This window comes from Chiloscyllium plagiosum, unplaced genomic scaffold (genome assembly GCF_037043375.1).
Source record: "Chiloscyllium plagiosum isolate Xiang-an unplaced genomic scaffold, Cpla_swu_hap1 HiC_scaffold_15, whole genome shotgun sequence".
NCBI classification, from domain to species: Eukaryota; Metazoa; Chordata; class Chondrichthyes; order Orectolobiformes; family Hemiscylliidae; genus Chiloscyllium; species Chiloscyllium plagiosum.
In genome coordinates, this window is record NW_028270153.1 from 37,381,192 (window position 1) to 37,395,753 (window position 14,562).

A 14,562-nucleotide genomic window follows, 5' to 3' on the forward strand; every position below is an offset into this window, starting at 1 on the left:
TCTCAAACTCAATCTATAATTATAATTGAGTTAGATCTTACAATTAAAGTTAAAGTACATACCAAAAGCCTTATTACTTCTCAATTGGAAACACACTAGGAAATGGAATTTAAAGTAATGTAGTCTTCAGAAACGTATCCACAGTCTTTGACTTAACTGCATATAACATCAGTAAGAGAATCGAAGGTTATGAGAAGTCAGGAAAATGGATTTGATGATTATCAGATCACATGCCTTCGTGAAGTCTGTAAGTAACAAGACAAACATTTCCCTGTCCAGGCTCAGGAAGTTAATGAAGGGCCTTCTGCATATCTAAAAGATCTGAGGATATAGTTACCACATCCTTAATGAAGTAGTCACTATTGTCTTATTAGATCATAGAGTTGCTTACTTATTAGAGAGAGACAACTGGTGTAGTTTAACCTGGGAGTCACTGCATCTCAAGCAAGGGGGGAGATCAAGAAGGAAAGTCTTCATGCTAATTTCAGTTGGTGCAGGAATTAACCTATGCTGTTGGTATCACTGAATCGCAAATTAGCCATCCATCCAACTCACATTCTTAATTATAGAAAACTAATCAAGTTATTTCCCAAATGATGTTTAGTTTAATGCCATAACACTTTTTTTTTGAAAAACAATGCACGTAACCTCATCTAAAAAAAATTGAACTGTCTCGAGTCTTAAAAAGTCTTAGATCACTCTGATCTGGGACTTCAGTTGTATCTTATATAAAACTGATCAGAAACGTTATTGTGGATTTTTAAAAATATTTGTTCATGGTACATGAGCATTGCAGTCAAGGCCAAAATTTACTGCCCATTTTAATTGTCCTCAAAGATAATGATTTGCCTTCTTGATGCACTGTGGTCCAGGTAAAGTAACTACTGTACACCCATATTGCTGCTAGGAAGCTCCAGCATTTTTATCCAGATACAATAAAGGATACATATAGTGTCAGGTTAGGCTGGTATGAAATTTGGAAGGGGATTTGCAGATGCTGGTGACCCTGTGCATCTACTGACCTTGTCCTCCTTAATCATAGGTTCAAAAAGTGATGTTGAGAGAGACTCAAAGTTGCTGCAATATATGTAGGTGATGCACACTGTTACCATGATACCCCATAGTGAATGTTTAAGATGGTAAATGGAGTGATCATCAAATGGGCTGAATGGTGTTTAATTTGTGTTGTTAGGTGTGCATTTATCTTGGCAAATGTTCCATCACATACTTGACTGATGCCCTGTAAAAAGTACATTGTCATTAGGGAGTCACAAGGTGAGTTACTTCCCCCACAATTCCCCCTGGCCTGCTCTTGTAGCCACAGCCTTTATATGGCTGGCCCAGCTTGGTTTCTTATGAAGAGTAATTAGTCAAATACTTCCTCAATACCAAAGGCAGTCACTCTCACCTAAACTTGATGTCACTTTCCACTTTGTTAATGATTCAAAGTAGTCTGATAGGGTGTTGTTTGGATTCAATTTTATGGTAAGGGCACACAAGGATAACTTTCCACATTGTCTGATAGATTCCAGTGTGTCTACTGCATTGGAACAACTTGGTTCATTGCAGGGATTGTTCTGGAGCACAAATCTTCAGCACTACAGCAGTGTTTTGTCAGGGCCTATAACCTTCATTGTATTCTGATATTTCTTGCTATCATATGGGGGAAATGACATTTTCAAAAATTATTTATTATATTGCATACCTCAAAATGATCAAGCTGGATCATCCACTTAATACTTTCAGTTGTTTTAGAGACATGCAGGGCTCTGTCATTACTGAAAACAGGCATGTCTATGGACCCTCCTCTGGTTAATCAACCATCTTCAACTATTGAGGCTTGAATGCTGGAAGACGGTTAATCTTTCTGATCTACTGTGTGATAGACTGCCCAACTCCCTTGAATGCTGCTTAGTAGCAGTCATCTTGGGTCGAGGTTGGCATCTCATTTTTAGGTATGGGACATCCAGCTCCTAGGAGGTTTACATTTCTTTTTCAACCAAGATTGTTGGTCATGCAGGAGTGAGGGATATGGCAAATCATGAAGTTCCAGACTGTGGAAATTCAAAACTCAAGAAAGTTGCAGATAGAATCAGCAATAACTTTATAATCTGTTACATAAATCATGTTATTACATACACTTAAAAGCACACCAGTGCAAATAATTGAGCTTTCATCATCAGTTGTAGTGAGTAACATAGGTGTAAAACCTCATTGATTTATTAATGGATTCTTATTCCAATCAGTACAGTAGTATACAGAATATTTTGAAATAGAAAACTTTACAATAATTATTCCTTATTATATATTTGATCTGTTTTTTCAAAATATTTATACATCCACAGTGGCAAGGAATGCTTTTAAATTATATATATTCTTAAATGCATTTCACAGTAATATATATATAATTCATAAAACCTATGAATAATTACTTTTACATTGTCTCCATAATGTATTAGAACTTAAATATGTAAACATAACATTCTGCGGACAAGCAGTCCAAATAGTACACCAAAATGGAGTTATGATTGGATACAGTAATCATCAGTTCAAATTTTCAGGATTCAGTTATTCTTTTTAGTTTGCACCATGGGCATATCATTTCCATTAACTGAATTTCTGGGATAATAACCAAAGCACACTCTATATTTTCAGTGGTGCCAAAAAATTAACAGATTGTTCTAGCATATACATTCATACAACACGACAACACTACCAAATTAGAAATTTAATCTTAGCAATCAAACTTATTTAAATTAGGGTGCAAAGATTTCTTTTGACATTACAGCCTGGGATCTGCTGCTTTTTAAAATGGGAATTCTCAATGAAATAACCTGAGAATAGTCTTGCTTGAGGACTCATTGAAAATACATTACCTGGTCTGGTACAAAGTCATAGAAAATAGCAAGGTTCTATTTTTAGGTGATCACAGCTGGAGACAGTCAAGAGTTTATTGTAGTTGTTAGAGAGGGAAAGGCAGAGACCCTGGCCAGGATCACGAATCAGTGATCCCTCTTTGAAAATCCACAGATATACACATTGGTGAGGACTGGAATGACACATGATTTAACATCACCCACTTTAATGCTTGCCTCTCGTAGCTCATCAATGTCTTTAGGAACAGCAAGGAGCAACAAATGCAACACTGGTTAATGCAATGATATTTTATCGATATACAAAATGTAATTTACTGGCAAGAATACTTAAGATGACCACGGTAACAACTCATGATACAAGAGTACATTCATCTGAAATGCAACTGTCACCTGTTCATCATTTTACCCTACCTTGGTTGCACAGAATACTTGAACTCACATTCAAAACTAAGTATAATAAAAGAAAGTCAGTGTTCATTCAGTGTGATACTATGATAGCACAAGCACCGCTAGACAAGATCAAATCATGAAAGTGTTTAATATGTCTTATCTAATAGTCAAAGTACTTGGTGCCTTGCTGAGGTTACATTGCATCTCCAATTGCAACATCAATAGCCTCAGAGCAGCAAAGCAAATGAGGAACAATGGCTTCACCATTCATCAGCACTGCTGAAGCAGCAGCAACACCTCTGAATGTTCTGTAATACATGGCAAATTCTGCAAGCAATTTTACTGAGTAGGAAAAACCAGTGACACAAATTGACACAGAATTTGAGCACATCTGGCTACATTAGTGTTCATCTTTCTTCACGAAAATTGGGGCTTATATTCAGTGGTTATGCTCTAGGTGGTGAGCATTGCAAGGCTACGGTGATCATACAAGAGACACGAGCAGCAGTATCTATATTTTTGCAAAATGTCACAAATCAGCAAGCTATTTTAGCTCTTTGAAAGTTTATAAATGTTCTAAGTGAATCAATTGCAGGAATAGATATTGAACAAGGCTCATGGAGCTAGATAACAAACTAATTCTCTAGAACTATAAGCAAATACGTTTACACATCTGCATGGTAAAAGCTTTTCCACTAGTTATAAATGTTATTGGTGGACATAACATGCAAGTATAAATTTGAACAGAATTGTTGAGTGTACTGCTGTGATTTTCTGTCAATTACATAACTAAATTACCTGATTATTAAAAGAAAAACACATTAAATATATGACCACTGCCCACACCAATGAAATAAATCAAACAAAGCCAGAATCAGGAAAAAAAAGTAGGATTCTAGCTAAACAAAAAATCTATACCTAATGCTAATATTGGTTGCATTTAATGCATATCTGTGGAAATTAATTTGATGCTCATTTAATGCCAAATTTAGTACTAAATTACAATCTTTCATTTTTACTTTTTGATGATGATTTGCAAGTATACTTTTTGACATGGTGTTTTAGAAAGGAGCTGCTTAAAAGAATTTGCATTGATGGTCAAGCCCATAGCACATATAATATGACAAGTGAAGCAATTTAAAATACACATTTAATTCCCGGATGTGCAGGTGTGGGTGTTGGACTGGGGTGGACAAAGTTAAAAATCATACAACACCAGGTTATTGTCCAACAGATTTATTTGGAAGCACTAGCTTTTGGAGTGCTGCTCCTTCATCAGGAGAAGCAGCACTCCAACAGTTAGTGCTTCCAAATAAAACATTATGGACTATGACCTGGTGTTGTGTGATTTTAAACATTTAATTCCCATATAATTTGAGATATTTTATCATAATCTCTTAGACCTACTGACTTAAACTCCTCCATTGCAATCTTTATTTTTGTGTTGATGTCCTCATTCATCAACAGAGCACATTCAATCAGCAAATACATATTCACGAGTTAAAACTATCCTCTCTAACAATCTCAATGTATTAAGTGTAAATCGAGACAACATGGTGTGTTTAAGATTGTAAGCTTTTCCTGAGGTGTTACAGCCACCTAAGAATTGCTCAAATGTATGGTAAACATCTGATTTATTATAGACATTCATTGCAATAAGATTTCAGCTTGGTGGTTTGTCCAAGTTATAGCTGGTGAATCATTGAAGCAACAGTATCAATTTATATACGTTTACGCTACAGCTGTTTCAAAGATCAGAGATAAATGAAGATCAGGAAATCCCAGATTGAATCTTCATTCCATAGGAAGTGTGCTCTCAGACAGGGCAGTGGTAACATTGTATTTAGCTTGATTATAATTCAATAATCTGATGTCTCCCCACCGAATAGTTTCTCAAATTTGTAATGGCTCTTTGGTCAAAAGTGCAAACAGTGCTTATGCAACTGTACATCAGTATGACTTCACACTTGTGGACTGAGATCATTGGCGCTAATACAAATCTTCAAGCAAACCAACATTTTCAAAACTTCTGTAAAGTCACAGCATTCTACATATAAATGCTAGAATATTTGCTTGCACTTAAAATATAAATTAAACAAACGGGGAAAATTTACAATCCTTTCAGGTAAGCATCTTACATCATTAATTTACCCCATTTTACAAAAAAAAAGGGCTCTGCCTCAACTCTTTTTACCATTTGATATTGAAGAGTGTGGTATGTTACCGATGCTGGCTTTAACAGCTGAGAGAAAGGCTTGTGGGAATTTACACTTAAGTGGAAGTCAGTGTGAAACACAGCAATCACTACGGATTTTCTTCCTTATCTTTTGAGTTCTAATGTAAATATACTGAAACAGATATCTGATCAACTATTCCTAATGCATGAATTTTAATTAAAAATTAAGATGACTTTTAGCTTCTAATCAAGGTGTTTAATAGTTTTTTTTTTACCCAATTTACATAGTTAAATTGTAATAAATATCAAATGTCTGGGAAATACATAATTCTATTGTACAGAGTGTAGCATCAGTGAAGTTTCTGCATTGTCAGTTGCAAAAACACAGGTCTTAGATTTGTTAAATGTTGCAGACTTAGACTGTTTTTCTAACTGGCTGCCTGACATCTGCACTTTATGATTAGGTTGCAGTAATATACAAAGGACCTATCAAGATCTGTTCAAAATGTGTTGTTTTCACGAAATTCACAAGACTTGAAAAAGTAAACTGGGGGATGAAATCCAAGGAGATCAACAAGCTACCCATCAGCACGTAGGCACGAAGATTAATGTCAGTGAGCAAAAATACAATTCAGAACATTAGATATTGGTCTGCCAGTTATGTTATACCCTATTAATATCTAGCTGCACGTTAATACATTGTGCAGAGTCAGGCTATGTTTTAAGGAACAGTTATTGTGAGGGAATAGAGGCTAAGCACAACTAACTATTTTTCATTTGTTAAACATGTAGTTTCCCTACAGTATAAAGCATAGCTTTTATGTAGTTTTATAAAAATAATTACATTGAGATGTTGGCAAATCCTGTAGGTTTGAGACACAATGAACATTCTCATGCTGCAGGATTTGGCCTTGAGATGCTACAGGATTCATGGCGCATTAGTTAAGAGATAAAAAGAGGATTGTATTTCCCTGGGTATTCATAGCAACACAAAGTTAAGAAATTTTGCCACGTGGGACAGTTTGTGTATAATCTGTACATTGCAATGTTCCTTTCTCTGTCCTAAAACAGCCAAGTTGAAATCAAGCTTCATTCTCAAAGGGTATTAATGTTGTTTCCTTATTGCAAATTTATAATTGTGCTTTTCTAAGATCTATCGTCATAATTTACAGGAGGGAAATGGATATGCAAACTCCAAAGCATTTCTGCAAGCAGAAATCAGAAACACCTGAGATTCATCACTTTCACTCAAAACAAAATGGAATTGTGCAATGAGGAAATATTGAACTGAAAATTGCCACTTTTGTCTCAAATTCTCAGCATCTTTCAATTATCAACATTCTCAAAATAAGCAATTAATTGTGATGTGTCACAACTATAATTCAAAATTATACATTTCTTGGTTTAACAGTTACTAATTTAAAAGCACTGAAACCATAATGTTTTCATGATATTAACAACTTCATTTTACACTGTATTGTGTCCAAACCATATATTTACCTTGAATATTTACTGTTTAAGTCAGTAATGTCCCGTAATGTTGGCATACATAACTAATTGAAGTCCTTGAAATGGTTTTAAGTAGGTATTTTAAAGACATATTAGAAATAATGCAGATATTCCATTAAGACAAACAGAAGTTAATAAAAGCAAATTATAGAAATGCACAGGGATTCAGGAAATTATACAAGCTGCACATCATTTATGTTGGGCTTATCTAACAATGTTTAAAAATAGCTCCAAACTTCATGTTTCTTTGACTACAACAGGTAATACATTTACAGAGATTCAATTTACAGGCTTGGAGTCGAAATGCATGCTGACTTTTTGTTATGTAGCATCTTCTTGTGGCTGCTCCTCTGAATGACATATTTGAAATACAAAGCCGATGCGTAGAAAGAACTTGCGTAAAACTGCTCTCAGTTCAGGGATGAGGTCAAACTGTACAATTTCACACAAGTATGGATAGTATGCTGATGCATGGATCTTAAACTTCAAAAGAAAACAAAATAAAATGTCAGAAGCACAGACTAAAGGAATAAATATTTTAATTTTTATAAATGTAATGAACTAAAATTTGCACGTCAATCTGGCGGTCATTCACTACTCCATTCTTGCAACTTAGTTGGCTGTATAAAATTTATAGATCACCATTGATATCACTTCAAATCACAAACACCAAAGGGCACTTTTGCCAATGTTGTTACTCGTTTTTGGTTTCAACTGGTTTTATCTTTAAGATCCTCTAATTATTTTTCTGCAGGTGTTTAATTATGTCAACTTATCCTTAATAACATTCCTTCAAGCAGTGGCTTACTTAACACGTTTAGTATTTGATATTACACACAATCACAGTTTGAATCTGATTTTACAAGTTTTCTTGTATACTAAGCTTAGTTAACCAGCAACAAAGCAAATTAAAAGAAAACAAACCAATGGATGGGATTTCTATCTGTTGGCTTGTAATTCAGATCCAAAATGTGTGTATACTAACAGGATAACAGATTCAGACTTGGTTCTGACATGGCCATGCATCAATATCACTTTCAAGATGAACCATGGGTGCTTACCCCAAAATTGCATTTCGTATCAGGAAGAATAGGGACATAAAACCCCATGGAAAAATGAACGGTAAGAAACAGCAACAACAAAAAAAAAAAATCAGCTTGAACAGTACTTCAAAGATGTTTGTTCTTTGCTAAAAATTTTTTTTACCAATTCTGGAATCATGTACATGAAAGACGAGGGCATTAAGTTTGTCCTGCTTGCAGTGGTTGTAATGTTTATTTTCCTGCTATTCACCTTCGCTGTTACCCTTTTTGATTCACTGCAGAGTTAATCATACTTTTACTTTAAGACTAGCTCCTTATGCATGTGCACATCAGCCATGTCATAGTGACTTCAGATCACATGGAATAGGTATCAAAGTCCGTAAGGTTTCAGAAAGATATCCTCTATTCACATATCTTGTAAGTAATTATGTTTAATAAAGCCCGTTAATGTTCGCTTCGATGAAAACAGACCTCATTGCCACATGGTGGCAGTCAGTAACCATATTGTCAGATCATGAAGCCAATGGTAAAGATCACCTTAAGCAAAGTGGCACAGTGATGCAGATGAAGACGACCAGCCCAACAGTCCAAACACAGAAGTAAGGCAATACCTTAAGAGAAACTCAGCAGCTACAGAAAGCAGCAAGCATCAGATTTTAAAGGTTCATCCCTTATCAGAGGGAAATGCATGCATAAAAGCTGTCAAAGCATCAGAGAAAAGACAGTAGGGAATGCAGCATGTTTTCAGCAAAAACAATTGTACACAGGAGCAAAACAGAATCGTAGATTACAGGTCTTTGTCAACAGTAAGCACAAAGAATTATTATGCAGATGATGCCATTAAGACATGCCACTGCTGGAAATTCAGCCCATTTTAATCGAGTGACCCAAATGCCAAGACAGAGACCAAATCACAGCTGCAATAGCAACCACAGAAATTAGACAGTCTGTGGATGTTACAGCAGTAGAGGGACAGGATGAATTCTTATTGGAGGATGTGGTAGGCCCACTGTATCACTTTATCCTTGCTTGCATAGATCTACAAGATGAATTCTAAGCTGTCATATCAGCGTTAATGGCTAACAATCTAACTGTAAATTGGAACAGATACAGATGTATTGATTCTTTCAAATGCTTGTTGACGGTCAAAATTCTCATACCGCCTGCTGTTCAACATTGAGTCATTTGGAGTTAAAATCAAAATTAGAGAGCAGACACTTTGTGCTAATGGAACTGACATCATCGAAATCAGTCATCTCATTTCTAATCATTATACTTCTTTATTAAATGGAGCTGCATGCGTAGCTTTAAAACATTCTTCAGTTAGCAGACAACAGTATTCAATATTTTTCTTTTAGTGACAATGGTGACATTGAAATAGATTCAAGATACCAGGAATCACTTTCCATTACAGGCACTCCAGCCCCAGGAATACAAAAAGTGGTAACACAGACTCTTAATTTCTCTCAAAAAAAGTGGCTCAAAATATTTGTAAAGAAAGCTGAAAGGTCATCTGCTACAAGAGGGCAATGTCCTTCTGGAACTGATGGTACAGAAAAGAAGTAAAGTTCTCAGTCCCAGAGGACCATTGTGCTGCTTTCTCATTAGAGAGACGACTGGTGGCAAGTTTAACCACAGGGTACCATGCCTTGGGCAAGGGGAGAGGTTAAGAAGGAGGGGCCTTCACGGGTACCTTAGCCAACATGGGATTTGAACCTGTGCTGTTGGTACCACTCTACTTCACAAACCAAGTGAGCTAACTGACCCTTATTGGAACAAAGCTCCAGTCATCTTGTTGATTTAATGGAAGCAGAAGTCATCTCAGTTCGTGAAGGCTCTGACATCCCTCTTGAAGGGAGTCACCCTTTTGTTGAAGAGCACAACTGTAGACCTTACTAAGGACACAGCAGCAACTGCAAATACATGAAGTAATTTCTTCCTGTGATAAAGGCCAACAAAGCAAAGGGAAGCAGAAAAATACCAACATCCGAAAGGTCAAGTTGCTGTTCACTACATCTTAATACCCATTAGATACAACCAAAACCTTAGCAAAGTTCCAGGAAACTCAGCTAACAGTAAAAGACCTGATAATGTTGTAGCTAAATGTGCTTAACAACTGCAAAGTGCAGACACCCTAGTCCCAGCAGCTCATAATGAGCCTCAAACATTCAGATATTCTTAACAGAACAGCCAATTCAAATCTGCAAACTGAGTTCCATCATGAAGCCATAGAAACACTCAAGTTTAAAAAAAGCAGAAGTGCAGACTCAAGACATTTCAGAACTCAAATATATTGGAGAAGTTTAAAGGGGAGCTGAAAAAGCAGCCCAATTAAATCAAAGTTATACAAAAATTGTAGTAGTCAAACTACCTCAGAGACTCTTGACTAAAAGCCTAATTAGTAGGTGTCACAATGCAAGACTGAAAAAGATTACATACAAGATTTTCAAAAGTCCTGTGCAAAATGGCCAGTGTTCTTAAACATTTGACACAACAAAGAGAAACCTCAAAGGAGGAAATAGTCTCTCTAATACAGAAATATTGCATGTTCAAAGATCACAGTGAAATATTATCAAGGAAAATAATTAATGAATGATCTTACATTCGAAAAAGAAAACCCTCAGAACAAAAGCAAAAGTCTTCATTTAAGTTTGCAGAGAAACGTAATGAAATAAGCCTTTGTTCATGATAGAAAAGACCTATGAAATGAAAATGTTCGTTTGAAAAAAGAAAGGTTTAGAAATACATGGGCAAACAGTCTTGAGTTCCATGCAGCAATTTTTAATTGATCCTGATCCAGAGACTACTTCCATATTGATGATGATGCACTTATGTTCTTGTTATCAACAGTGAAGTTGGTATCCAACCACACACCTGCCCTCACCTTCACAGAGGATAAGGGAGCATGTACATCCTGTACATCCAAGGGAGTTGTGAGTGCACTAGAAGCTGAATGCTTTAAGCAAAGGAGACTTGTGGGAGGAATGGTGAGAGTAAAGAGATAAATGTTAACAGCTAAAAGGGATGCCATAAGAGACCTTAGTAGGAGACTGAAGTAAAGGGCAGGTTACACTTGCTATAAATAATGGTTCCTTACGCACATGCTCAGTAGTTATGTTGTGATGTCAACAGACATGAAATTTGAGTCTGAGTCTGTAAGGTTCCAGAAGGATGTTCTTTCTTAGGGTACCTTGTAAATTCTTAAGTTTAATAAGCCTGTTAGTGTTCACTGAAATGAGTGTGGTCACCATCTTACAATTACATTGGTTCTCAACAATTATAGGAGGTGCTGGATTTAAAGTCCCCATCCCACATTTCGAATGAGATTAATTTTTGACTGTTACTTCCCTACAGATTTTAAAAAAAACTATAAAAGTAATCTCTTGTTATTTTACATGTGATTTAACTCTTTCAAGCACATAAATAGTAGAACAAAATAAGTTTCATCCTTACCTTTTCATCACTAGTTTTGAGTGTCTTTGTAAGGAAAAGCAGTAACAGGTTTGTCCATGCTTCACGGTGACTTTCAGAGGTCAGTGTTATGAAGTAGGCAAGGGCCTCACTGCAAACACTAGTGAAAAACAAAGTTTTCTATGAAATGACAGTTGAAAAACTGACAAACATTAACATTACTTTCCCCAGGGGAAATTTTTTCATTTGGAAACTATTCGTTTGGATTTCATCCCGTTAAAAAAAACATGATTTCTGTCTTGGTAAGATATTGCTTGTTCTTCAAACAAATGTTATCCACGGAATACAACAGAATTAGGCCAAGTTACACATAAAATGAAAACTTTTTTAAAAAACTGCAATATTGAGAGGTTGCTCAGAGACAAAAAGTCACAAAAGATATGAATGGCATTGAAAATAAGAATTCAACAAGTTAGAAATATTCTGAATTATCACTTCCTTTTAATACACAAAAGGGAAAGCATGTGAAATATATCTAACAAAACACTAGTGTTGGTATATTCCCTGGGTATTAATGAATTGCTATTACAAACTCAATTGGCTCATTAATGTTCTTTTCGGAAGAGATCTGCTGTACTCATCAGTTTGGCTGAGAATGTAACTCCAGTCTAATTCCAAAATGATTTACTCGAAAAGGCGCTTTGAAGTAGCCTGAGCTACTCTTCAGTGGGGGAGAACATGCATCACCATGTATTCAGAAGAACTCAGATGAATAACTGCTATTCCCTATTGCATGAATAACTACTAAAAAAAATGACTTACAGCAACAATTTTCAAAATCTTTGAGTAGAAATATCTTTTGGAAATATGGGTACACTATCTTCTAGACCATCCAAGACTTCATTTCAAATATTACTTCCTCAATAGCAACTTATATTTATATCATCAATTCAACAATATATCAGAAGATTCTTCACAACAGAAGAATAGAAAACAAAATATGACGTGAGCCACATAAGGAGATACTGAGTTAGGTAAACAAAAGCTTGGTCAACGAGGTAGGTTTTAAGGAATCCCTTGTCTTTACAGAGGTTTATAAAATCATGAGGGACATGGATAGCATGAATAGACAAAGTCTTTTCCCTAGGGTGAGGGAGTCCAGAACTAGAGGGTATAGGTTTAGGGTGAGAGGGGAAAGATATAAGAGAAACCTAAGGGGCAACCTTTTCACGCAGAGGGTGGTATGTGTATGGAACGAGCTGCCAGAGGAAGTGGTGGTGGCTAGTACAATTGCAACATTTAAAAGGCATCTGGATGGGTATATGAAAAGGAAGGGTTTGGAGGGACATGGGCCAGGTGCTGGCAGGCGGGACTAGATTGGGTTGGGATATCTGGTCGACATGGACACGTTGGACCGAAGGGTCTGTTTCCATGCTGTACATCTCTATGACTAAATTGTGAGAGAAAGGTAGAGCAGTGTAGGAAGGGAATCACAAAATTCAGGACTTAGGCAACATATAATAAACCAGAATTACAACAGCCCAGATATATCAGAGGGCTATGGTCTTAATGATCTGAATTTTATGGAGGGCACAATGTGGCATATCAGCAAGGAGTCCTTTGGCATATTCAAGTTTTTAAGTACCTAAAGCATGAATATACACAGACACCTCTATGATCTGTAATTTGTATATTGGTGAATGGTATAGAGCTGTTACTTTGTTAATTAGCTTTAGTGAATACAATATATGGTATGAGTATGTCATAATTATTTTAAGTGAATTTGAAACAGGTGTTAACCATCTAGAAAAGGAATGACACTTGCTGAAAAAGTGACACCATTAGACAGACTGAAAAATAGTACTGTGCTACAATGTCGACGAAGTAAATACACAATTAGGTACATTAACCAGCTGAAAGATAAAACAAGGACATAAAAAAAAAGCTTCGAATTAACCATCAATTATTAGAAACAAGGAACAAACATTTGTATTAATACATTAAAAAGTTGTCCATGTGAAAGGAAAAGGCTGCGCAACTCTTGGGATTGAGAAGCAGTAAAGTCAAACCTAAAGAGTTGGCACAAAAGGGAAATTTCTCTGGTTTTCTGTATTTTGTTGTCCATGTGTTTTGTAATCTTGCAAACTACTTTATGGAGCTAGCATATTTTATTTTACATTACTTTCTTCTACATTTAGAAAGCTTGGCTTAGTTCAGGTTATATTCATTTTTGTGCAATAAGCTTGTTTTCTTGATCAAACCAAATCTTTTAACATTTTTCCGTGTTTCAGAGTATGGGATACTGCTTAAATTAAAATGAGGTGAATACCATCACTCATCATATTTCACTAACTTGTGATCACAGAGTGATGGTGCCAATTGACCTTTGTTTGTCAAGAACAAACTAAATTAAACTGCATTTCTGAGGCATGCACATATCAGCTAGTCTTGGATGTTTATTCAATGTAGTGTAAAGAAAGTCAAAGGTAGCTACTTTTCTGATTATTGTTGCTACAAAGCAAGGAACAAATATGAGCTGAAAATGTGTTGCTGGAACAGCACAGCAGGTCAGGCAGCATCCAGGGAACAGGAGAATCGACATTTCGGGCATAAGCCCTTCTCCAGGAATAAAGAAGTCAAACCAAATAAAATGGAGCATTTTCACAAATTCAGGACAAACCCCCAAAGCACTTGCCATTGGCTGTACATCAAATAGTCATCTTAGTATTGCTAAATACGTAAATTAAAAACTTTTGCAGCACAGCACAGATATGTGAACACATGCATGAAGGTAATCTCTGTAATGCTGCATAATTTATGACAGGGCCTCAAATCTTGCTCAGCTTTCATGACTGACAATATGGTACAACAATAAAACAAAAAAAAAAACAAATAAATTCTCATACTTCAACAGTCGTTTCTGAATATGGTCCCAAGAATCCTGCCGATTTTCATCTGTGTACATACGGAACAATATACGAAGACAACAGGCAAGACTGCTGGTTTCCTGCTTTAGGAGATTAGGCTTAGATTTGCCCTTAAATCCTGGAATAAGTAGTAAAGGAATTCAAAGTCTGCACTTAGTATTATATGATAATAAGTAACCAATTTTATGCTGTCATTACACAGAGTTCTATATACTTTCTCTGCCTTTTAA

The 14,562-nt window shown here is 35.9% G+C and overlaps 1 protein-coding gene across 3 annotated transcripts in view; it reads right to left on the reverse strand.

The window, feature by feature from the left end:
* Positions 1-2,087: 2,087 nt before the first annotated feature.
* LOC122560111 (brefeldin A-inhibited guanine nucleotide-exchange protein 2-like) overlaps positions 2,088-14,562 on the reverse strand; it is a 102,548-nt gene continuing 90,073 nt past the window's right edge. For all 3 annotated transcript variants that reach the window (XM_087994897.1, XM_043710359.2, XM_087994898.1), the window contains exons 37-39: positions 14,312-14,450; positions 11,448-11,565; positions 2,088-7,434 (exon numbers count right to left, since the gene is read on the reverse strand). In XM_087994897.1, coding sequence (XP_087851023.1) covers positions 7,273-7,434; positions 11,448-11,565; positions 14,312-14,450 — 419 coding nt within the window. In that variant the 3' untranslated portion in view covers positions 2,088-7,272. The remainder of the gene's footprint in view (positions 7,435-11,447; positions 11,566-14,311; positions 14,451-14,562) is intronic.